General features: G+C 44.1%; 2 protein-coding genes across 7 annotated transcripts in view; one reads left to right on the top strand and one right to left on the bottom strand.

The window, feature by feature from the left end:
• Window positions 1-13,236: 13,236 nt before the first annotated feature.
• On the bottom strand, window positions 13,237-13,476 carry LOC103284231 (40S ribosomal protein S28-like). The gene has a single exon (XM_054720751.1). The coding sequence runs from the start codon at window positions 13,474-13,476 to the stop codon at window positions 13,237-13,239; it is 240 nt and encodes a 79-aa protein (XP_054576726.1).
• Window positions 13,477-18,551: 5,075 nt separating this feature from the next.
• The window catches only part of OMA1 (OMA1 zinc metallopeptidase), a 43,970-nt gene continuing 37,977 nt past the window's right edge, over window positions 18,552-24,544 (top strand). For 5 of the 6 annotated variants that reach the window (XM_054720733.1, XM_054720732.1, XM_054720731.1 and 2 more), the window contains exons 1-2: window positions 18,552-18,645; window positions 21,586-22,092. In XM_054720733.1, the coding sequence (XP_054576708.1) occupies window positions 21,605-22,092 (488 nt within the window). In that variant the 5' untranslated portion in view covers window positions 18,552-18,645; window positions 21,586-21,604. Of the gene's footprint in view, window positions 18,646-21,266; window positions 21,394-21,585; window positions 22,093-24,544 lie in introns of those variants that run through there. The other variant, XM_054720730.1, reaches the window with a different exon arrangement.

Below are 24,544 nucleotides of genomic sequence, written 5' to 3'. Positions count from 1 at the left end.
AGGTACATGCCCCTGACCGGAATCGAACCCGGGACCCTTCAGTCTGCAGGCCAACGCTCTATCCACTGAGCCAAACTGGTCAGGGCCCATTCCACTTTCCTAAGGAGACATCTCTTTCTGGAGACTTCTATTGGGGGGAATAGAACAACCTTGGAAGCCACCATTTACAAAGGCAGAGCCATGGCCCACCTGGCCAATGCCAAGTGAGACACTCACCTTTAACTGTGATGTGAGAAAGAAAGAAATGTCTTTGTTTTCAAATTACATTATTATTGCATCTCTATAATAGTCTTATTTTAGCATACACTCTAACAGTATGGTTGGCTTATATTATCATTCCTGTAGTGAATGAAAACATACTTAGTCTTATTTTAGCATACACTCTAACCAGTATGGTTGGCTTATATTATCATTCCTGTAGTGAATGAAAACATACTTGCCTGTGGTCACACATCTAATAAGTAAGTATCACATTTGGGATTAGAACCCAAGCAAACTGGCCCTCAACTCCATGTTCTTAACCAATGTGCTATACTGCCTCTTAGAATTTATAAATTTTGCAAGCCAGAGTATATTAGTTTTAATTATTTAATATACTAATAACATGTATTATCTTACATTTCTCTAGGTCAGAAGTCTCACGATAAGTTTCCTTGGGCTGAAATCAAGGGCATTATTGTGTCTACCACACAATGTCCCCCAGTCCATGCTCTTCACCAGTTTACTATCCTGCCTCTGTAGAACTGTATGCCAGCATGTATTTTTGTATTTAGTTACAAGAGAACTCTTTCTCCCATGGCCCTCTCCTCTATCCCTTTTGAACAAAGCCTCCCAAGGAGGAAATAGGCTCTTGGGAGGATTATTCCTATATTGCACACAGGGGTGAACAGGGTGTCTGGTAGCTAATAAGCTCTCAGGAAAGTGTGTTGAACTGAACTGATACCAATGGCAGCCACTATTAAGCCAGCGATTTTCAACCAGTGTGTTGCAAGAATTTTTAAAGCATGCAATACCTGAGTGTTTAGTCAGGGATACTGACCTCTTTGCTCTTACATTGTCAAATAAAATAAAATGATAACAGCCAACACAACAATAGCTGTCTGGTGTGAATGAATCAAAGTTATACCAATTTTTTTTGGATCAGATCTGCAAAAATTATAACATTATTTGATGTGCTGCAGAATTTTAGTAATTAGTTCATGTGCTCCGTGTGATGAAAAAGGTTGAAAATCGCTGAATTAAGCACATAAGATGTGCCAAACACTGCCCTACAAGCTTTATCCTGATGACCTCAATCATTTCGCAACAATGCCATGAACATGAAGAAGCATGTTCTGTGATTCCTGTTTTACTGGTGAGGAAACCAAGGCGTAAATAAGTGACTTGCCAGAAATCACACAGCTGGTCAGGAGCACAGCTAGAATTCACACCCAGAACTATCCTCCTCAGAGCCTGAGGTTCTATAGCTCAGCTCTGGGACATGGCAGGGCAAACACCTGGGTTCCATGCCAAACAGTGATGCTGTCAGTGGGGAGGCTTATTCTCGGGGACCCAGATGGAATCCCTCAAAGGACCACTTGGGAAGTTGATGGATTTCTTTTACAACAAGAGTGAATCCTGGTAGATACCTTCTGCTTGTAATTTCCTTCCTGGAACCATTCTCTGTCATTGCTCAGTCCCATCAGAATTTCATTACTGCTTTTTATAACAAATCTAGGAAGGAATTGTTGGGAGGGTGGGGTGAATAGAAAAGTGCACTGAAAATGGGAGAGCTGGGTCTGCTAGCACCTCAGCAAGCCATATATCCTCAATTTCAGTGAAATTCTGGCTCCATGCTGTAGAAGGAGGCCAAACCAAGATGGGTGAGATGGGAAACAAAAGGATCCAGAGTGACAGACAGTCTAACACATTACCCAGTGGGTCAACAGCAGACAGCTCAGCTTACCAACGCCTCATGGCCTGTGTCTTTGGAAGAACGGGCAGGAATCACTTATTAGAAGTGTTGTGTCCATATGCCCCACAACTGGATCTGGCTTAGTCTAATTAGTAATCCTACTGCTCTCAGTTCCTTTGGGAGCTGGTCCTGTTGGAGGAAATGTTTTGCCCACCCAAATATTTTGATGGGAAGCACATTCTCATATGCTATTGAGACCCAATGTGATACAGAAGGTATCAACTCAGCAAGGTCAGCAGATGAAGCCTGCTGTCTCGGTTCTCTCTTTTTAGCTGTGTGAAAGGGTAGATCACCTCCCTGACCCTCACATTTACATCACAGAATGGGTCTAACAATGTCTGCTCACTCTGGTTTATAGCCCTTCTGTCTCCTGTCTTCTTATATCCCTTCCTCGATGGGAGTGATATAAGCTTGACCAAGTGGCCAGTTTGGCCAGTGCTGGACAAAGCTAGAGTACAGATGTCCTGAGTGACTGTGGGTGGTTACCCTGAACCTTCACAAGTTGGACAACCTGTGACCTTAAAGATACTGAGGGTTGATTATTCAGTCGATCTTTCAAATATTTTTTATTTTATTTTATGCCAGATACTGTATGAGTTTGAGGAATATGTGATGGATTAAATAGACATGGTTTCTGTAATGCTCATTTATCTTCTTGGTTTTCTTGGTTACCTGGCATGCCAACAACCTTCTCAATGAGGGAAACATCCCATTATATGAGTCTTGGTGAGAGGCCCTCCCATCCTGCTCCTGGCTGCTGGGAAATGGGCGTGTGACCTGGTTCAGCCAATTGAACTGTCCTGCTTGGGACATTGATGTAGAGCAGTGGTTGCCAACTGGTGGTCCGCGGGCCACTGGTGGTCTGTGAGGTACGAAAGGTTGAACGCGACTGCTGAGCTAGAGGATATGAAGCCATACATCAGGCCACTTGGTAAATCAGCCACAGCAGCATCAGTTTTGCCAACAGTACAACTGCTAAGCATCTAGAGGCGGCAGCGCCAGTGAGGGCATTTTCATGAGACTGTCCCATAGCTGAAGGTTGGTCACGTTCCTACTGCCCAGCCAACCTTACTTCCTGGACGTTTCCTGAATCTTGTTCTCCTGCCTTCCCATTGATTCTGTGAACTTACCCCAAACCTTCCAATAAATCCCTTTTATGCTTAAATTTAGCCAGAATTGGTTTCTGTTGCTTACAACCAGCAATCTGACTGGTAGAGTCCATGCTTTTGAGGAAATGAAAAGCCAGAGGCGGGGACAGTCATTAGGTACATAGTCACATAAGCAAGGGCACAATTAAAAAATGAGGTAAGTATTCTAAAGAAAAAGCATATCTGAGAGTTCTGACCTAGTCATAGGGGAAGTCACATCCTTAAGGAATTGATGCTCGATCTGTAATTCAAGGTATGAGTAGACATTATTTATGCACAAAGAGAAGCATTTTAGTGAGAGAGAAGAGTATGTGCAAGGGCCCCTTTCTCCCTGTGGACAGAGCCTTACCCCATCCCAGTCAAGAGTATGGGGAAATTATTGAAAAAGACATTTTTTTCCTTTTTTTTTTTTAAAACAGATAACATAATAAGATTGTGTTTTAAAAGGATCACTCTGGATCAAGTATGGAGAATAGGATGAAAAAGAACAAGAGAAGAGGCAAGGGAGTAGAAGAACCAGAAGAAGAAAAATCTCTGGTGAGAGAGAAAGGTAGTTTGGACTTAGATCAGGTGTAGAGGATAATGGTGATGGAGAAAAGTGGCTGCATTGGAGGGATACTTAGCATATAAAATCAATAGGACGTGAGTATGGATTCTATATGGGGTGGGGAGGAAGAGGGAGATGTCAAGAATGGTTTCCAGGAGAGCACTGTTGGGAGCAAAGCCCCCAACCAGGAGCGAGCTGAGTGTTTGCCATTTATGTTTATTGTCCACCCACTGCCGGCTGTTTGGAGTCAACCATCTGGGAAAAAGGAGGGGAATGGAGTAGACAGATCAAATCTGTGAGTGTGCTGTGGGAATGTAAGTGGCTGGGTCTGTGTAGGTGCAAATTCTGGCAAAGCTACTTCCCAGCATGAACACAGCAGCCGATGTAAAGCACTTAGATTAGTCCCTGGCCCAATGGGCACTCACAAATATTAGCTGTTCTTTATAGTTACATTAAACTTGAGAGTACAGTGTCCAGTGTAAGCCCCACAAAGGGAAGCTTCTTTTTATTCCCCTCTTCATTCCCAAAGTCTAGAGCAATTCAGGGAACATAGCAGGGGCTCACTAATGAATGCTCACTGCATGGTTGGGTAGGTGAGATGGGCAGAGATTTCCCCCAGAAGGGCTAGGTCTGGCCTGGGAGTTTAAACAAGAACAAATATGCTCCTTTCACATCTGGGATTAACTATTCAAGAAGTTAGATTTTTGTAGGTTTTTACCCATCTCTCAGCACTCAAAATAATATTCAGAAGCAAAAGGAAGAAAAAGAAAGCGACTTAAAACTCCAAGGAAGTTTCTTAAGGAAAAGCAATATGGAACACATTTAAATATTTTATGAGTGGAACTAATAAAAAAACAATAAGCAAGGAAAACACAATGCAATATGCTATGCAAACAGTTAATAGCTTTACAATTTAAACAACTGGTGCAAATTGATTAGAAAAAACAGTTTTCTACTCAAGGCCTCAGCTAGGTATCTTTGTGCAAATTAGAAACTGTGCCTCCCACCACCACCCTGCTCGCCCCCCTCCACCGGGGCAGATAAATTGGAAAAAGACACTCCATTTAGTTGGATTCAGTCTTACAGTGCATGCTTGGCAAGTACAGAGGTAGGTAGGTAGCTTTGTAAGAAGAAAAAATGTCCCTCCTCAGATGAGAGCACACAGATAAATGATTGGAGTCAGGCTTGCTTTGGACCACTGCACCCCCTCGGTGCATCATATACACCAAACAACCTGTGAGACAGCCCTGACTTCAGTAGGAACTGGACAAAGGTCACGCATAGGTAATTCCAGAAGAGGAACTAGGACTGATAATAAACATCATTTAAAAACATAGCTAACACCACCAGTGATCAAGCCAGTTCAAAGCAAAATGGGTTAACATTTTTCCTCTGTGAAATGAATAAAACATATTACCCAGGGCCATTGAGGGAGATGTTCATTGGTATAACCTTTCTGGAAAACACATCAATAATATCCTCCAAGAACCATAGAAGTGTTTATTTTCTTTGACTTCCTACTTCCATGTGAAGGAATTTATGTCAAGGACATAAACAGTGATGCAAACAAAGGTTCAAATATAAGACATGTTTTCTGAAGCAATTTTATTATAGCAAAAGCTGAAAATAACCTAAATCTCCTACAACAGGGGGGTGGTTATACAGATCCGCAACTTCTTGAGACTCGGTATGTTTCAGAATTTAGGATTTTCAGGTTGTGGAAGGATAATTTGGTACATGTTTTTTTTAAAATATATTTTATTGATTTTTTTTTTTTTTTTTTTTTTTACAGAGAGGAAGGGAGAGGTATAGAGAGTTAGAAACATCAATGAGAGAGAAACATTAATCAGCTGCCTCCTGCACACTCCCTACTTGGGATGTGCCTGCAACCAATGTACATGCCCTTGACCAGAATCGAACCTGGGACCCTTCAGTCTGAAGGCCAATGCTCTATCCACTGAGCCAAACTGGTTAGGGCGGTACATGTTTTTTAGTCCTCTCAGTAGGGTCTGTGGCAGCACCATCAACACATCCAGTTTTCTGCCCATGAAACTTATTAATTGTCCCATTGTTTCAGAACAGGAAGAGTTTGTCCACCAGGCGCCAGCAGAGCCAAACACTAGACACTGAAAATTGCAGTGGAGAAATATTTTATCAAGAATGGTGCCATCCAGGAGAACAGGAAGCTAATGCTCAAAAGCCAGAACTCCTTGATGTTATGTAGGTTACAGATTATATAGGGCAAAATCACAAAACACTGTGGTTAGGGGTTCTGGGTGGTGCTGGGAGCTGATTGGTCCAAGGTAAGGTAAAGGAAAGGTAAGGATAATGAATCATTTCTTCAAGTCTTAAAGACAGCTCTGAGGTCTGTTCCTGTGTCCCAGTGTCAGGTCTCAAAGGAAAGCCAGGGGATGGTTCCACCGTAAGGCTTAGGAATTGAAACATAACCTAGGTCAAGATGTTATCTTTAGTCTGCCAGAGGTCCTGACCATGTGACCACTAGTCAGGTGTGGGCTACTGTCTTCTGCCACCTTGGGGGGTTGCTAGGTCTCTGAGGAGTATACACACACACACACACACACACACACACACACACATATATATATATATATATACATATATATATATATATATATATATATATATATATATATTAGAGGCCCGGTGCACAAATTCGTGCACAGGTGGGGTCTGGCGGGGCGGGGGGGGGGGAATGGGAGGTTGGTTGGCTGGCCCTGCCCCCAATCAGGATTGGGGGGGCCAATTGGGGGTGGGCCAGCGGAGGGGTGGGGCTTGGAGAAGACCCACTGAGCTGGAGCTGAGTACGGGCCCCAGGATACCCAGGGAGGACATCCTCAGCAAGGAAACAGAAACCACCAGAAGGCTCTGCAAACAGGCCCTGAGCTCCCTTTGGCCAGGCAGACTCAGAGCTGGTGTCTCTGTGTACATTAGACACAGCCCGGCACTCTCCTTTGTCTGTTGGTCAAATCCATTGCATCAAAAAACTTGTTCCCCTTCTCCTCTTTGGGCCCTTACAACAAATACAGGCCAATTAGAAGACGCAGGCCCCAGTGGCAGAGCCAGGACCCACAATCACCTGGAATTTAGGCTTAAGACAACTGGGTAGCAATCTCCTTGGAACAGAACACACTGTTTTAGAGTCTTAATTCTCCCCTAAAATGTGCCCAGCTGCTCCTCTTTAGCTGGGATAGACTGAACTAAGGAACCAAAGACCGAGTTTCCTTTGAGGTGGGATCCACCAGGGGCCGGGAGGTGGCAAGGCCCCTCACAGGCGGCTGCCTTCCCCCCAAGCTGGGTGTGCTCTGAGCTGGTCTGTTTCTGACGGTGCCGGGTCCTGGGCTGCTGGTCGGGCGGTAGGTCCACAGGGTTTCTCTCCACCACCTTCCTGGCCTCCCGGGCAGTACCCACCAGCCCAGCGCGCCAGGTGACTATTGCTGGAACCGGGACTCTGAGAGCGAAGGAGCTGGCCCTCGCTGAGAGGAACCTGCAGGTGGCCAGGCCGCACCCCCCACCCTGCTTCTCAGTCTTGCTCATGTGGATCAGGCCAAAGCCTGCTGCCCGAAACTGGAGCCACATGCCAGCCTTGGTGACAATCATCTCGGTGCTCAGCTGATTGAATTCATCCTACAGAGCCTTCACCTCAAGCTGCATGCTCCCACTGGCCACCTTGGTGTTCTTCTTTACCGGCACCTTGGCAGCGGCTAAGCAACTGGCCCTGGGGCCCTCGGGCTCGGCAGCAGCGCTGGTGGTGGCCCCAGCACAGGCACGTCATAGTGACCCATCAACCTGGTGGTTCCGCCATAACTGTCACTGGGCTTTTATTATATACTAGATGCCCAGTGCATGAATTCATGCATGGGTGGGTTCCAGCTGGCCAGCCCTGATCGGGGCCCATCGGGGCTGGGCTGGCCGTGGGGAGGGAATGCCGGAAGTTGGCTGGCCTGCCCCACCCCTGATCAGGGTTGGGGGCGGGGGGCTGATCGAGGGCCGGGTTGGCCAGCAGGAGGGGCTGCAAGAGGTTGGCCGCTGGCCCTGCTCCCGATTGGGCTGGTTGGCTGGCTGCAGTGTGTGTTATAGCAACCAGTCATTCCCATTGTTCCAGTCATTCTGGTTGCTTGGCTTTTATATATATAGACTAGGGGCCCAGTGCACGAATTCGTGAACCTTGAAAGGAACTGTGGGCCGCGAGGCTGTGGTAGCCACAGGGGCAGGTCTCGGCCTATCCTCCGCGCCCCCACCTGGCCCCTCCTGCCAAGGCCCCCAGTCCCCTGTCTGCTGGCAGCTCTGCTCCCACTGCCACCGCTCCCACGCGCTGATGATGCTGGCCCCACTTGCACCCACTGACGGTGCAGAATGATTGGAGCTGGCACCAGCAGTGGGTGTGAGCAGCGGCCCCCATCTCCCCTCAGGAGCAGGGGGAGGTGGCAAAGCCCTCAGAGATGATCAGGGACGGCAGCTGCCTCTTGCACCCACTGATGGCACCAAGTGATTGGGACCAGCGCCGGGTACCAGCAGCAGGTGTGAGTGCCGGGCGGGACTATAGTGTGCGGGGGCAAAGAATTTTCAGTAACCAACAGAGGCTCACCCTGATGGCAGCAACTGGCGCCCCACCTTGGTGTGGCGCTCCTGCTCACCTGCTCCACCATCCTGCTGTGGCCAACACCTGCAATGTTCCGCACACGACCCCTGGTGGTCAGCGCATGTCATAGCAACCAGTTGTTCGTTGTTCAGTTGTTCTGGTTGTTCTGCCATCTGGTCTATTTGCATTTTAGCCTTTTATTATATAGGATATATATATGGAGAGAGAGAGAGAGAAATAGGTGATTTCTAGAGCTAAGACTTAAAACCAAATTTAATCAAAATCATAAAGACCCTGGGTTTAAACACTAATTGGTATGAATAGACCACAAATAACCCTAGGCCATATTAGGTCAGCTTTGCCATCAAATGAGTTGGCACTAAACTTTCAAAACAGCTTTTGGTTTCCAGAACATTTCGGACTTGTGCATAGGGATTGCAGATATATTAACTATGGTATAATATTTCAGGACTTTTAATATGCAATAATGCTCACAATATACTATTAAATGAGGTGAGGGGAAGTAACAAAATTACACAATGACCCACTCCATTAAAAAAAATGAGAACAAATTTGTTATTTTAAATAGAAACTTTGCTGTTTTAAATTCAAACTAACTGTAACTGGTTTGGTTTTCCTCTCTTTTTCTTCTTTTTAAAAAATCTTCAGGTGGAATGGAATAATGTTATCAGTGTAGAAGCCAATCATTGCTGCAATCAGTTCTTTTGCGGAGCCTGGTCCACCTGTTTGGTGAATAAGAGATGGAGCCTTGAATATGCAAAGTGAGGCCCCGGGGTGCGGAGCTAAGGAAACAGATTTGCTTTTTAAAAATATATTTTTATTGATTTTAGAGGGAGGGAGAGAGAGAGAGAGAGAGAGAGAGAGAGAGAGAGAGAGAGAGAGAGAGACATTAATCAGTTGCCTCCCACACACACCAACTGCGGATCAAACCTGCAACCTGGGAATGTGCCCTGGCAGGGAATGGAACTGGGGACCTTTTGATACACAGGACGACACTCCAACTGAGACACACCAGCCAGGGTGCTCTCAATGCTTTTTGAAGTTAGGTGGAAGCTGGGAGGTTGGGGAAGGAAGGACTCAGGAGTGGGTTGGACACTGTATTAGTTTCTGTCATAACTAAGCACAACACACGCAGTGGCTTAAAATAACAGAAACTAATTTCTAACAGTTCTGGAGACTAAAGCCCAAAATCCAGATGTCAGCAGGGTCATATTCCCTTTGAAATCCCTAGTGTAGAATCCTTCATTGCATCTGGCAATCCCTGGCATTCCTTGGCCTGTGGCAGCATAACTTCAATCCCTCTCTCCTCCACATGGCTCTCTTCACTTTGTGTGTGTCTATGTCCAAATTTCCTCTTCTTATCATGATGCCAGGCATTGCATTAGGACCCACTCCTAACTTTATTACATTTGCAAAGCCACTATTTCCAAATAAGGTCACATTTATAGGTTCCAAGTGGACATGACTTTTTTTTTTTTGGGGGGGGGGGGCGGGGGATGTAAAGACTCCTAGTGTGTGACTTCACGAAGAAAAGGAATATTAACGTTGAATTTATTTTAAAGGCTATGGCTGCTGAATGAATGAATAAATGATGAATATGGAACTGTGATGTCAATTTCCTCCTTGACTTTATCTCCCAGTTTTCAGGATAGATCTGCTTTGCAACTATGCTGTACAGGTCGTATTGTTTGGTGCAATCAAGAAAACGACACTTCTTTGGGTCTCTGTGGGATATAAAAGGAACACCCATGAGAAGTGAAGTCAGGAATCTCATTGGAGGGACTCTGAGAAGGTAAAGCCAGGCAATGCTGGGGTGTCCCTGACATCAGGTTACAGCTACAGAAATAAAAGACACAAATTAGATGGGGATACTGGGGCTTTCTATAGTCTCCAACCAAGCTTTTAAGTATTTCGCACATTTCCAAAAATGACTATAGTTTGCTTTAACAACAGGAGGGAAACAAGTTAGTTAAAAGAAGGACAGTTCAAGGTGATGTATTATTTATGCATTAAGATCCTCAGAAAATGCTTAAAGAGCTAGCAAATTGGGTTCTCCCTTTCTTTAGTCTAATTATACCACTAAATACTATTAAAGCAATAATCTTCATCCTCCATGAGTATAATTATCCTCTTCAACTTATTTCCTTGAATCAGCCTGGGAGTTAAAAAAATTATTATAATTTCATTAAGAAATTCCTAGGTTAAAGCAGTTATTAGCTTTTATATAAAAAATTAATCAGGACATATTACCATTGTCTAGTAGCCACACAAAAACACTTAAAGTTGGTCCTGATTTATTTTACTATACTTTTGAAAAAAAAAAAAAAGATACGAAGCCGTGAATGAATAGACATTAGCCACCTGCTATGTTCCGTCACTATGCTGGAAAAGAGAATATAGCAATAAGCAGAACTTTCATCTGCTCTCAAAGACCTCACATTTTAGCTAGTGGTGGTGGTGGGATAGGAGAATAAATTGAATTGGTAATTACAATAATATGGGATAAGTGTCACAATGAAGGAAAACAGGGCTGCGAGAACATCCAGCACAGGAGCCAATGTGATCTGGGTGGAAGTGGGGAGAAGTTTAGGGAAGATCTGCTTGAGAGAGTTATGCTTGAACTGAGCCCTGAGGATACACAGGAATTTGTCAGGTGTAAGAAGAAGAGGAAGGGGAAATGGGTTGAGGAGGAAAGCAGGTATTTGAGTGTATCCGTAAGGACTATTTCAGTGGCAAATGGTAGCAACCCAACTCAAACTAGTTTCAGTAAGAGACGTTGGTTGACTCCTGTAACTGGAAAGTGAGAGGAAGGTTTTAGCTTCAGGCATGGCTGGAGCCCAGGATTTCAAACAATGCCAGGTTTCTGTTCTCTCTTCATATCTCTATCCTGCTCTTGGCTTCGCTTCACTTTCTAGGCCAACTTTCTCCTCATCATGAGCAAGATGGTCACCAGCAGCTCTTGTCTCAGATTCTCCTCATTTAAGAGCCACAGAGAAAAATGTTATCATCTTCAAATGTCCAAATATGATATTGGTTTGATGGGTCTGTTGGGCCCACAGTTGACTAGTGTCCCCCAGGTTGATATCCACGTCAGATGGACCTGTAGAAGGTGACCTCTCTGGGAAGAGTCTTTGTAGATGTTAAGAAGCTAAGGCCCTTGAGAGGAGAGCATCCTGGAGTTAGGGTGCGCTAAGTCCAGTGACTGGTGTCTTTATGAGAAGAAGAGAGGACACAGCCACACAGAGGAGATGGTGAAACGAAGACAGTGGCAGAGATGGGAGTGGTGCATTTACAGGCCAGGGGCTCACTTGTGTGGGAGTTCATTAGTGACTTTGTCCTGGGATATGGAGCCGGGACAACCCGGGTCTCAGAGTCACCACCCACAGTCTCTTAGTAGGAATGACATAAGCAAAATGCCACAGGTGCACAGAAATGGAATAACTCACCCAGCCTGGCTCAGATGCATGCCAGACTTGCCAGAGTGGCTGATGTTTGCTCTGTGTTTTAAAGAACGAATTTGCCACGTGACAGTAGAAAAGGCATTTGTAGCAGCTGCCACTGATGCCTGTTCATCAGTCCCTGCATGTTAGTGTCCAGCCCACATTTCTGTACATGCTGGTCCAACTAGCAACTGACAGCATCTGAAACCCTTTGCTTGAGGCTGTTTTTGGGCCCACAGGAGCACATGGAGGAGGCTGGTAGTGCCAGAGAATTATCACCCCCAGGGCAGCCCTCAGGCAATGACTAGCTGGAGTTGGTAGGTATATGGCCTAGCAATGCCATCCCTTATCTGGGAAAACTCTGAGATGTGTGTTCCACAGCTGCCCCACATTTATCACAGGGACTCCACTCCATTTGCCCCTGTTTGTTACTTGTTCGTTAATGTGTCATTTATTGGCTTCCTTTCCTTCCCTGTCTCCCTTGTCTACTCTCCAACCCGGGATCACCTCCCAAAGAAATGACTTACATTTGAATCCTTATCTCTGACTATCCTTCTGAGAGAGCTCCAACTTGAACAGCATTCCTCGCAGAAGGAATAGCATATGCAAGAACATACTAGTAAGCATGAAAATTTAAGGGATTGTCCAAATTATTTGAGCATCTGTTGCCTGGTCTATTGGTCTAATGGGTGAAGAACTATCTGGGGCTAAGAAATAAATGGATAAGTGGGTACTATGTTGTAATGTCCCCCCCGCCCCCCCCGCCTTTTTTTTTGAGAATTGTTGGAGTTCAGAAGATAGTAGGGGGTTGTTAATTTTCCCTGAAGCCCTCAGACCTAATCAGTGCCTGGCACAGAGTGTACACTCTATACATATTTTTGAATTAAGGAACTTGTTTATTGTATTGAGATTAGTGTACTAAAGGGGTCCAGAGTTTACTGTATAACACACGTTCAATAAATGTTTGTTGAACAGACTGAAGGGCTGTTCCAGAGGCTTTATTTGAATAGGCATTCTGCCCCCTGGTGGTGACTTTGGGGAGGGGGACTTTGCAGGTAGTGGTTTTGTGCTCTTGAATTTGAAGGACTTTGATTTTAGTTAGGGTTTCAAGGTTGTAAGCTGAGTTATTTATAACAGCAAAACAATGGAAATAGCTAAAACAGGAGAATAATTAATAAATGATGCAATAAAACATAATTAATAAATGTTTAAAATAGCTAAACAGGAGGATAATTAATTAAATGATGCAATATCCTTTCCATAGAACACCATGCAGTGATTAAAATGGATTAAGTTGATCTATATTCATTGATACAGACATTTCTCCAAGATCTGTTGTTCAACTGATAAACTGGAAGTCACAAAAAATACATACAGTATTATGTCATCATGTTACACACATACCCCCCCCCCCCCCTCGCAAGTACACCCAGACTTTTGGTTGGTTGAGAGGCAGTCTCAGTGATGAGATTTTATATATATACGCTTTATTAACAGTGGAGCATCTTCCCCATGGGCTATGTGGTTCACCCAGACAGCCAGGACCCAGACACAAATTCAGCACGGCCTCCAGCTTCTCGCTCTGCCTCCAATAGAGTGAGCACGTGGCCCTGGCGCACAGGGCCTTTCACGTTGAGGATGATGGAGCGGCTCGTGTGGTCCATGAATTCCACGTGGACCTGCGTGCACGGTCCCTGGGAACCGGTCCTGCCTAGCACCTGGGTAACCCTGGATACTTGATAAGGCTGCATACCACTCGTGTCCATGATGGCTACAACAGTCGGGCGGAAAGGATGAGAAGATTTTTAAGTCCCTTCCAGTCCTGAGCTTTTGTAATCCTAAGAAATCAAAATTATAGTTCATTTTAAAAAAACACATGCTTTGAACCATGTAATAACACTGTAAAACTTTATGGAGAGACATAAAAGAAGACCTGGATAAATGGAGACACATGTCAGTTTCCTGGATTGATAGGTTCAATATTGCAAAGGTATAAATTTCCTCAGAATTAATCTGAATTTAAAAATAGCAGCAATAAAAAAAAAAATCAACGTACGAATGCATTTTTGGTGGGGAAGCCTTAACAAATAGTTCTAAAGTTCTTGAAGGTCAAATGTGTAAGAAGAGCCAGGAAATATTTGAACATGAAATCGAAATCGTAAAGTTAGAATACGTTGAATCACATACTAGTGCCAGAATAGAGAAGGGAACAAAAGGTACAGTCCAGCAACAGATGTGGGTATTTAAGAGAATTTAGTATATAACAAAAGTGACACTTCCAGTCAGTAGGAAAGTTTGGGTTATTCAGTAAATTGTTGGGACAGCAGTTACCTTGCTGGGCCTCCCCATGAGATGGACACATGTTGTAAAAGTCCCCTTGGCCTAACCATTCAGAAAATATTTTAGACTATATTTTTCTGTCCTACCTTCCACTGAAATAAATTCCTGGTAGATTTAAGGAAAAACAAAGTCATTGACTTACTAGGAAAAATTGGTAAGTACATAAATTTGGGATTGAGACTGAAGGTAAATATGACATCAAAAGCAGAAACCACAATACAAAATTGGACAAATTTGTCCATATAAAAATTTTAAAAATGATGCATATATGTGTACATGAAGTAACGACGTTGAAAGACAAACATCAAGCTACATAAACAACAGGCAATTATTACATAGATAAAACATTTTTACAGCTCACTCTAATGAAAGTAAATATTTAATAGAAAAATGGGTTAAGGGCATGAACAGGCAACTTGCTAAAGAAGAAATCCAACAGATAAGCATGAAAAAGTGTTTACATCATGAGGAATGAAAGGAATGCACATTAATGATGGTAAGAAACATTTCATCCTATCAAAGTATTACGTATTTTCAGTAATTTTAACCTTGCATTTCAAGAGGGTTACACATCAAAATGCTAACAGTGGTTATCTTTGGGTAGTGAGATTAAGGGTGGTTTTCTCTTTTGGTTTTGCTTTTCTGGGGTATTAATATTTTATTTGTGCAATAAAGAAAAGTGCTCACCTGGAATCTCTGGAGAGCTCATCTCTGGTGAGTGAGCAAGACCACGGCCAAGCTGTGGCCTTCCTCAGGGCCCAGCCTGGAGCTAGATGGACCATACTGAATCATCTTGGAGCACTCCTCCCCCCGCCCGCCCCTTAACCAGGAACTGGTTGGTTGCTGTTTAGACAAGAGGGATGAATTGGAGGCAGGGAAACCAGTCAGCAAGCTGGTGTTGACTGGTGCAATAACAATCCAGGTGGTGATTTATAAAAATTCGATGGTGAAACCTGGTGTGACCACTCTCTCCAAGGGAAAAATAAAATAAAATGGCATGTCTGTTCATGTTAAATGGAAAGAAGGGCTGGGATGACAGAAGAAGAAAGTAAAGGAAGATAAATACGTGGATGAAGAAAACCTTGAGCCAATTTTTGTGAGAGTAGAATATACAAATGAAGATGTTGCAATTGTCTATGTTTGGGGTGAATTCAGATTCAGAACCAGTCATTTCCAACATTTGGAACAGTCATGCCTGGCATATTTAAAAAATAATAATAATGAAAGGTCACCCACCCATTGCAGCCCATATCAAATCCTGTGGCCACCTCATCTGCTCTCAGCCTGAATCGAGATCAGCAGTCTACACCTGGTTCTAAGACAGGTCGTGCCTCATCATTCTTCAGAGTCAGTCTCTCCTTTAATTCAGTATTCAGCCTCTAGAACTTCCTCATGGAGGCGTGCATGAAAGACTTTCTGTATCAAAGCAGCTTCCACTTCTGGGGACAATGCAGTTGCTTGAAGTTGGGCTCCCTGCAAACAGCCTCTGAGCTAAATCTGTGCGGGAGGTTGTTGAGGGGGTGGGCGTGGTCCTCAGGGACAACACCTACAAGGGGGTAAAGGAAAGAGGACTGGGCGGAGGCAGAAGGGGGCTTCTCAGCCAATCCGTGGATAGCTCTGGAGCTGGGATGGCCCTGCAGTGTTGTCCTCAATTGAAGTACAGTGGCCAGGCCTTTGTACACCCCCCGCCCCCCCATTCCCCAGGTTGCCTGGTCATTGCATGCATGCTGTCCCTGGGGAAAAGGCATATTTTGGATGAGGCAGCCAAAGGAAATCTCCAGGGAGGAAGGCAGCTGAATTGCCCAGGCCGCTGCAGGAGGGAAGTAGGCTTGCTGAAGTGATTTATTGTGTGGAGCCAGGTGACCAGGAAGAGGGTTATGTTCCAGAGGAGGATCAAAGGACAGACCACATACACAGGCCATGCGAGAGGAGCACCTGCATCACAAAAGAGTTCAGGGTGCAGGTCTGGGATGATGGTAAGAGACACAGGGCTGGGCCGGATACCATCCAGGGAGTCACAGAGGTAATAGAAGCCAGGTGGTGGCTATAACTCCCACAAGTCTGGAGGCTGCAGGCTCTAGCCATTGCTATAACAGCTGGCAAGGTCAGGGGGGCACCTAGGGGGCTTGATATGCAGGAGGCTGTGAAGGAATTTAATAGTACAAGGTGTCCCTGGGGGAAAAATCAATGGGTAGCCAACAGGGTGCTGTTTAACATCTATAACCAGAAGTAGGCAAGAATGGAGGAGCAGGAGTCTGAGGGCAGTTGCCTCAACAAAAAGGCATCCTTCTTGCTCAGTTCTCAGATCCGAGTCAATTTCCAGAACCAGACCACAGAGAGCCCATGACTTAAAAGGTGGGTGGGGTCCCTAGGAAGAAGGACCCAGTCACACTGAAACAGGTATTTACTGTAATGGTTATTCTAATACCTACAATCATTTTCTCAGCGAACAGCATGTTGGGGAAAGAGAAATCCCCAGGCATTGTGCAGGGTCTGGAAGGATCTTGTTACCCAGAAACCCAAAGTATTATCCTGGGCCCTCTGTGAGAGTGGGCACTTATGGAGGCCAGATAATAAGCAGAGTGCTGCACAATAGCCAGCTTACAATGGGTCCACGGGTCTATAGCTCCATCCAGTGGTCGTTCCCCCAGCACCTGAGGAGATATATAGGGTAGCGGGAGCAAGCTCCATATCAGGTCTTAACCTTCAGTTCTCATGGTGGGGGAGACCAAGTGAAAGCCTTCTGAAATGGCTCATTCTCTACCAACTTGAGATAATAAATCAAAACCAATACTCCATCCAAGGAAATGAGGGTGGTGATGGTGAAGATCAATGTCACTCCTAGAGACTGAAAGGATGCAGGAATGGTCCATCCTATCACATCTCCATTTAATTTGCTAGTCTGGCCCCTTCAGAAATCAGGGGAATGTTTGATAGACTACTGCAGACAAGACCTAACCATGCAGTACACAGCCATTGTGCCAGCTCTGTGATCTGTCTAATACAGTCCTCAAGGACCTGGGCCACCTGGACAGCCTACGGAACATCACACCCATTGATGCCACCATGCTAATTGTGCAAGATTAGCAAGAGGCATCTAGTACACAGGAAACCTTGGTAAGACACATGCACTTCAGAGGGTGGGAGATATCAAATCATGAAGATTCAGGGACCTGTCACTTCTGTTTTCAGGGAACTAGTGGTCAGGGGACTGCCAGGATAGTTGCTTCAAAGTAAAGGGGAAATTATAAAACACATAAGCAAGATAAAAGAAAAAATTACTTATAAACCTTTTAAAAGGGACACCTAAAATTGTTCATAGTGTTTATATCCTTTAAGATTTTTTTCATTGTGCAAAGAATTAAGTCCAACTAATATGAAATCACATAATTATCTTATACTAGAGGCCCAGTGCACGAATTTGTGCATGGGTGAGATCAGGCTGGGCCAGCCTGGGGGAGGGGCAGCGGGCGGTTGGTGGGCGGGCCCTGCCCACTGTCGAACTCCCCGTCAAGAGGACAATTTGCATATTAGCCTTTTATTACATAGGATCTTCTTTATTTACTTGTTTACTTGCTTATCACCTATCTGTCCTCAAGGTGATATAAGCTCTGAAAGTCTTGTTCACTGCTGTTTCCCCAGAACCTCCAAATGCATGTGGTGATCGATAAATAGTTTTTGGTGGAATGAATGAAGTGAACCATACACATTGTTTTTTAGTCTGCTATTTTCAACAAATTTCAAGATGCTTCAGATTATACTTCATCTTTCTTTCTTTTTTAAATAAACTATGACAATATTAGGTTTTTTAAAAAAATATTTTTATTGATTTCAGAGAGGAAGGGAGGGAGAAGAGAGAGATAGAAACATCAATGATGAGAGAGAATTGTTGACCAGCTGCCTCCTGCACGCCCCAACTGGGGATCCAGCCTGTGCCCTTGACTGGAATCAAACCCAGGACCCTTCAGTCCGCAGGCCAACACTCTATCCACTGAGCCAAACCAGCCAGGGCTACTTCATCTTTCTTAAAATGTGCCTCTCCACAAGTCATGGGAAAGCAGAGAGTTCTCACATTCCAGAGGCTACTATCAGTGCAACTTCAGGGTCAAGAAATCTTTAGTCTTTTGGAAGCCGAGTCTTTTTCCTCTTGGCTGGCACTGCCTACAAACCTGCAGCAGGCGCAATCTTACCTGGATCATTCTTTATATCACGGGCTCAGCTAAGTCAGGTTCCAAGACACCCAACTGAAGCTGTTCCCAGGCAAGCAGCCCAGCCCAATGCCACGTCCCTCTTCTGGCCACGCGGTGGCGGCAGAGCACCACAGTCTGCACAGTCGGCGCAGGGCCCGCCTACCCGCAGGGACGACTTGGGGCCCGGGCGCAGACTGCCGGAGTGGGTGGAGCAAAAGGCTCGCCGGCCCAGTGGAGGGCAGGAGCGAGGGGCGGGGCTCCTGGCGGGGAGTGCGCTTGCGCCGGGTGCGGTGGGAGGAGCCGTGGTGCTTTCGCCACTGCTGGCGTCCGTCCGCGTGGGGACGCCTTTGCCCTGCCTTTCTGAGTTGGCCGGGCCCAGGGGTGGGGAGTTCCAGGAGCACTGGGGTGAGGATCGGGGGTCCCCGGGGACCCGGCGGGGTTGGGGTGGCGAAGGCTGGGGTGGAGGCGGGGAGAAACGGAGGGGTGCCCGAGCGGGAATGGGGAGAGAGGGGTGAGTAGAAAAGGAATAGGTGGGCAGAAAGCGTCCTTCTTCCCCCTCCTCTTGGTGTGAAATGCAGGACCCCGGGTGCTGCCCGGGCACCACGGGAGTTGCAATTGTCCGGTGGCCGTGCTTTCCGGGAAGACACTCCGCTCCCCCTCCTCTCCTCCCCTCCCCGCTTAAGCTTTCCTGCTGGTCTGCGGTTCCTGTTTATCTCACTACCCCGCATCCTGCGCCACGTCCCCTGGGGACTCCGCTTCCCGCCGCTGGAGGCGCCCTAGCGTCACGCCCTCTCTTACTCCTCGCTCCTAGAGAAATAAGTTTTCCTGCCTGAACCTGCTAATGAGAAATAGAAAAAATTCCTGTGCAAACGTCTACATAAGCTTGTCTACAACAATCACTTAAGGAAAAAAACTATTTAAGTAACGTCACTTGCGTGTGTAAAGTGGAGCGAGAGTTTTATTAAGCCACGCGGGCCTCAGTGAGATTTCAGTCCGCGGGGATGAAAAGACCTCATTTGGAATTCAGGGCTCGGTCAATGACAGCGGCGCTGACCAATGCCCAACGCCCCCCTAAAAGGATTTGGGTACAAATCCGCATTCTCAGCCGCGTGGAGGGGAGGGTGCAGTCTGACATTTGGAAGCTTAAGAACCAAGTCTGTTGCCTTCCAGTTTATTTTTTTAAAGCCTTCCATCATGTGTGTACTTTGCTTGAATGATTATTTTAAAGTACATGCCCTATTTTTGCCAATCTGACAGCTGTTTCCATAGAAACTAGAGGAGAAATAGTCATTTTCAGCGGCGTTGTTAAAACTGTCTTCCAGGCTTCAGCTGTGAGTGCCAGTGAGTGCTGTACTTGCTCATTCTGAGATGGTACTTAAAGAATTAAGGATCTGAAATGTTCTTAGAGGCTAACAATCCAAGTTGTTTAATTTTCTCACATCATTAATTTCGTAATCCTAGATGTCTGCCAGCTATGTTTGTTGACCCCCTTCAGTTCTTTGTAGTGGATGTGTCAGCCCTGGTGTTTTTTTTTCTTCTGCTCTGTGTAGTCTAGTGAGGGGCTCTTTGAAAATGTATAGATTTCTCTCCCATTCTTTCCCCTTTCTTAAGGATAAGCCAAGGATTATGAACTATCAGGCACTATTGCTGTTCTAGGTGACACTTGATTGTCAGTGATGTAAATTATAAAATTTTTTAAAACTTATATTGGTATAACGTTATGCGTTCTGTGTCAGTAGAGCACTTTTTAAAAATTTCGCAGAAGTCCTGAGAGTTGAGCAGGAGTTTGCTTGGCAATGGGCAGAGCTAAGTAGTGTAAATAGACGTGTGTTGTCCTAGAGAGGACAGCTTTTCTGAGAAGTGTGAGTACATCAGTGGGTCTGGAGCTCAGGAGTCGGTGGAGGAGAGGTGGGGAAGATGCCTGGAGAAATAGTGGGAGGCCTGGTCTACCATATTGGAGGAGTTTTTTGAAGCCAGTGGAAACCAATGGAAATTACGAAAATGGTTGCCTTTATTGGTTTGGAGGCTTACAAAAGTAGTAATAGATGCTGTAAAAACTTAAACAGCACTGAGGTATATATGATGGAAACATTAAATCCCTTATAGCCACCATCCTGCCACCCAAAATAACCACCATGAATAGTTTGGTGTACATTCCTTTGGATTTACTTATATTTGTATATGCTACCATAGTTTAGCATTACCATTTTTGCAAATTGGGAAGGGGAGAGATTTTTGGCTGTTATGTTTCCGGTGCTATTTCTGGCATTTAGAATGGCATATGGTATGGCAGGTAGTACACTTCTAATGAACTATTTAATGAATGAATGAAGAACATGATTCAGAGATCAAACACTGAATGGGGTCTGGCTACGTTTGTTCAGTCAAGGTGGTTACTTTTTTTTTTTAAGTTGGTTGCCAACATTTTTAAATTCATAACTTTCACATAGAGCCTGATTTCTGGCTTTCCTTGAGAAGATTGGAACATTTGGCAACACAAAGCCCAAATTCCATTGTGCTTGTTGGACCTCCTTTAGGTGGGCATGAATCTGTATTTACATCAGTATGGCTCTGCTAATATTCACCTTCATTGCCTAATGTCCGGGGTGTTCAAACCATTGTTTACTTATTCTGTCTGTATCTTTAGTTGTTTTAGGTGGGAGGATACGTCTGGTCTCACGCCATCTTTACCCCAACCAGAAGTGCCAGTGTTTTTCTGAAATAAATAAATTTGTATTTAAAAAACAACAACAACATCTTACAAGTTAGGCTTATAAGCGTTACCTGCTTCTCCCACCCCCTCCCCACCCCATTACTGCCAATACTGTTTTTATGTAATCCATTTCTTATCCCCCAAATAATTTAGCATTAAAATAAAAATAGGTGTCTGCCCAGGCCGATGTGGCTCAGTTGGTTGGAGTGTCGTCCCATACACTGAAAGGTTGTGGGTTCGATTTCCGGTCAGGGCACATACCTAGGTTGTGGGTTCCATCCCCGGTTGGGGTGCATAGGGGAAGGCAACTGATTGATGTTTCTCTCTCAATAACATGTCCTTGGGTGAGGATTAAAAAGAAAAATAGACTTCCTCCAAGTAAAAATAAAAAATGGCAAGAAGAAAAGTTTTGAAAGTACATGTTGAAGAATAAGAAAAAAGTAAGTGAAGCCTCTTCGGTTTGTATTGCTCAAACGCACTGCTGTAGGGCTGAGAAACCCCAGGTAATTTAGTGCGAGATGTGTTAAAGGAAGGACTGGCACACCTATTTCCTAAAGTGTTGTGTTTCCAGTTTGGTAAATAAATATTTTCCAGAGATATTTATAGTTTCTTTTTTGTTGTTGTTGTTCTAGATAATCAAGCAAAAGAAAGATGAGCTTTGTCTATGGATTGCAGTCTGCTACTAGAAACTGTGTTTCCTCCCGATTTAACTTACTGACCAACTGGAGAAAATGTAACACAACAGCTATAACCTCACTGGACTGTCATCAAGTCCAAGTTCACCACATAGTAAATAATATTGAATGTAAACTGGGAGTAAAGCGGTGTAATAGGTTGACTTCTCTGCCTGGAAACTCTTATTTCTACAGAACTTTTAATAACAGAAGGACAGGATACCTCTCGAGTCTTAAAAGCAAGGGCAATAAATGTACAGCACGGCGTGACTCTTTTCCAAGACAGAAACTGATAGAAGAAGTTGCAGTAGGTCCTGCTCTTTCAGTATTGCATCCTCTAAGCTGCTTTCCCATAAGAGACATCAGGAGTTTCCACACTTCTCCACGGTGTCAAGCTGCTCCCATTCCTCTCTTGTGGATAATTCTTAAACCAGTGCAGAAACTACTGGCAATCATTGTTGGCAGGTAAAATGCTTTAAAAAAAAATAAACTTTTGTATTAAAGGATATTGGTAAAACTACACTTTGAAGGAAAATTCGTTAGATTTCCCTCCCATATTTAGCTCAAAGTTAAGATTCAGTTTTGTTATATAGGATTTAGTAATCTTGAAATAATTTACTGCATATTTTAAAAATTATTCTTACATATCTCACATAGGCACTTTTTAAAAGATTGACGTTGTATACATGATTGCAAAGAGAATCAGAAATGTTGATTATAACTCATAGATAAGAACAGTGCTTTACAAACATCCCATTTTTACTGTATGGGATTTGAGGCAGTGGATCACGAAACTGAAGAATGTTGCTTATTTAAGAATGAGCTTGCCTAGCTGGATTGGCTCAGTGGTTGAGCCGAAACGTATGTAAGGAGATCACAGTTTAATTCCCTGTCAGGGCACATGCTGTGTTGCAGGCTCCATCCCCAGTAGGGGGCGTGCAGGAGGCAGCTGCTCAATGATTCTCATCATTGATGTTTCTTCTCTCCCTCTCTCTCTCTCAAATCAATAAAAATGTATTTTTAAAAAAGAATGAGCTGTTACACCTGAAACTAATACAAAATAATATTGAATGTAAACTGTAATTGAAAAATAAAATTTAAAGTTCTCTTAAGAAAATTAAAAAATAAAGTGAAGGAGTTAATATTAAAAAAAAAAAAAAAGAACAAAGAATGGGCCCACTCCTAGCCAAGTTAATTCTTAAGCTATTAATATATACTTATTTTTTTTCTATTCTATTTTCAACAAATTTTTATTGTTTTTCTCTTGGTAGTTCTTTATAATAATTAACATTTTTACAGCTAAATGGCAGTACTTTATATTTGATTTAACTTCCTCTCCCCATAAGCCTGTTTTCTCTTATTGGCTCCATGAAGATTGAAGAAAGGTAAAGTTAAGCATTATCTCTTCCTAAAGCTTTCTTATGTTTAATAACAGTGAACTTTCTTCTAGCCTTCTTACTTTCATACCAGCCCAATTTTGTTTTTATCAAAATTGAAAACTTGTACCCTGTAATTTATTGTGTTCTTTATGATTTGGCATCAGCATGCAGAAAATACACACCTAGATTAGTTCTCAGTTTAAGTAACCACTGTCGAAGAAAACCAGAACTCGGCCATAGTTAAAGCAGTAAAAACAGATTTTATTCTAGAGTCTTGTAGTAGGGGAAAGAGGCCTCAGTGTAGAACCAGAGTCCGTTCTGAATACAGCATGGGCAAGTAGAAATTCATTTCTAGCCGAGGAACAGGGCAGGGGTTGGCGGATGGAAAATGAGAGGCAACATTGGGAGTAAGGGGAGATTCTGCCTGAACAGACCTAACAGGATTTTGCTGAAGGCAGGTGAGGGTGATCGGGTATCACCTGGGGGCTGGTGAAGGATGCAGCTCCCAGTTAGGTATCCAGGGTAATCAGATATGGAGGGTGGGGGTTTCTGGCTAAAACTGGAGAGTGCAGCGTCTGAAAGTGAAGGCCTCGTGGAAGAAGAGTTCAGGAGACCCCGAGTTGAGTTTGCTGGAGGAAAGAATCTTTGCCACAGGTCCGCCTGAGTTCTTGGGCCAGTAGCTCTTTTCCATCCTTTTAAATTATTTATTTATTTTTAATGTTTTTATTGTGGTTACAACTGTAAATTTTCTTTTAGAATATGTTTTTTAAAAAAAATAAATTTAAACCAATAATGACAAGTCTTGTAAAGTTTTAAATAGGAAGTAAGTATACTTCATAGGTTGGTTTAATCTTTTCAGGTTGAAACTCTTTAGACTCTGGAGTTTAGAGGCATTTTCGGTGTGACAACAAAATTAAGATAATTTAAAGAAGTTATGTTAGAAAATAAATCTTTGTCAAGAGAATGATGTGCATGTTTTATATTTCTGTTGTGCTTTTACAGGTGAACTCGCCAGGAAAATATGTCTGTCCCAGTCTTGAAAACATTGCTTGTTGTCAGAATGTCTCTGGGCTGTGATAAGCATCAGGGAGTGTTGTTGCCGGGTAGAAATGGGAGCTCCCCAGGTGTTATCTATAAAACCTCTGATTTCCTTCTTTTCTTTGCTTCTCCTCTTATTACTTGTCCTTTGTCATGTTCTAGAGGGGATGGAGTTTCTGCTACTGAGCAATACTTATCTCTCAAATCAGTGCTCAGGTAGTTTCTCTTGCTGAAGCGCTGGCAGCTTATGCTGGGGGTCTGATGAGCAGTGTGGAGAAGAGAATGGTGGTTCAATGTAGAGATGTTCATGTGGGCACTCCACTCCCTATGACGTGGTCAAGGGCTCAGACTCTGGAATCACATTGCTTCATTGCTTGGTTTTCCTCTCATCACCTCTATGACCTAGGACAAATTGCTTAACTTCCCTACGTCTCCATTTCTCTCCTGTAACCGTTCTTAGGAAGGTTAATGAGATGACATCTGTATAATGATTAGAAGAG

Source organism: Eptesicus fuscus, chromosome 9 (assembly GCF_027574615.1).
Source record: "Eptesicus fuscus isolate TK198812 chromosome 9, DD_ASM_mEF_20220401, whole genome shotgun sequence".
NCBI lineage: Eukaryota > Metazoa > Chordata > Mammalia > Chiroptera > Vespertilionidae > Eptesicus > Eptesicus fuscus.
Note: the sequence above shows the minus strand (reverse complement) of the source record. Positions and strands in the feature narration are given on the sequence as shown.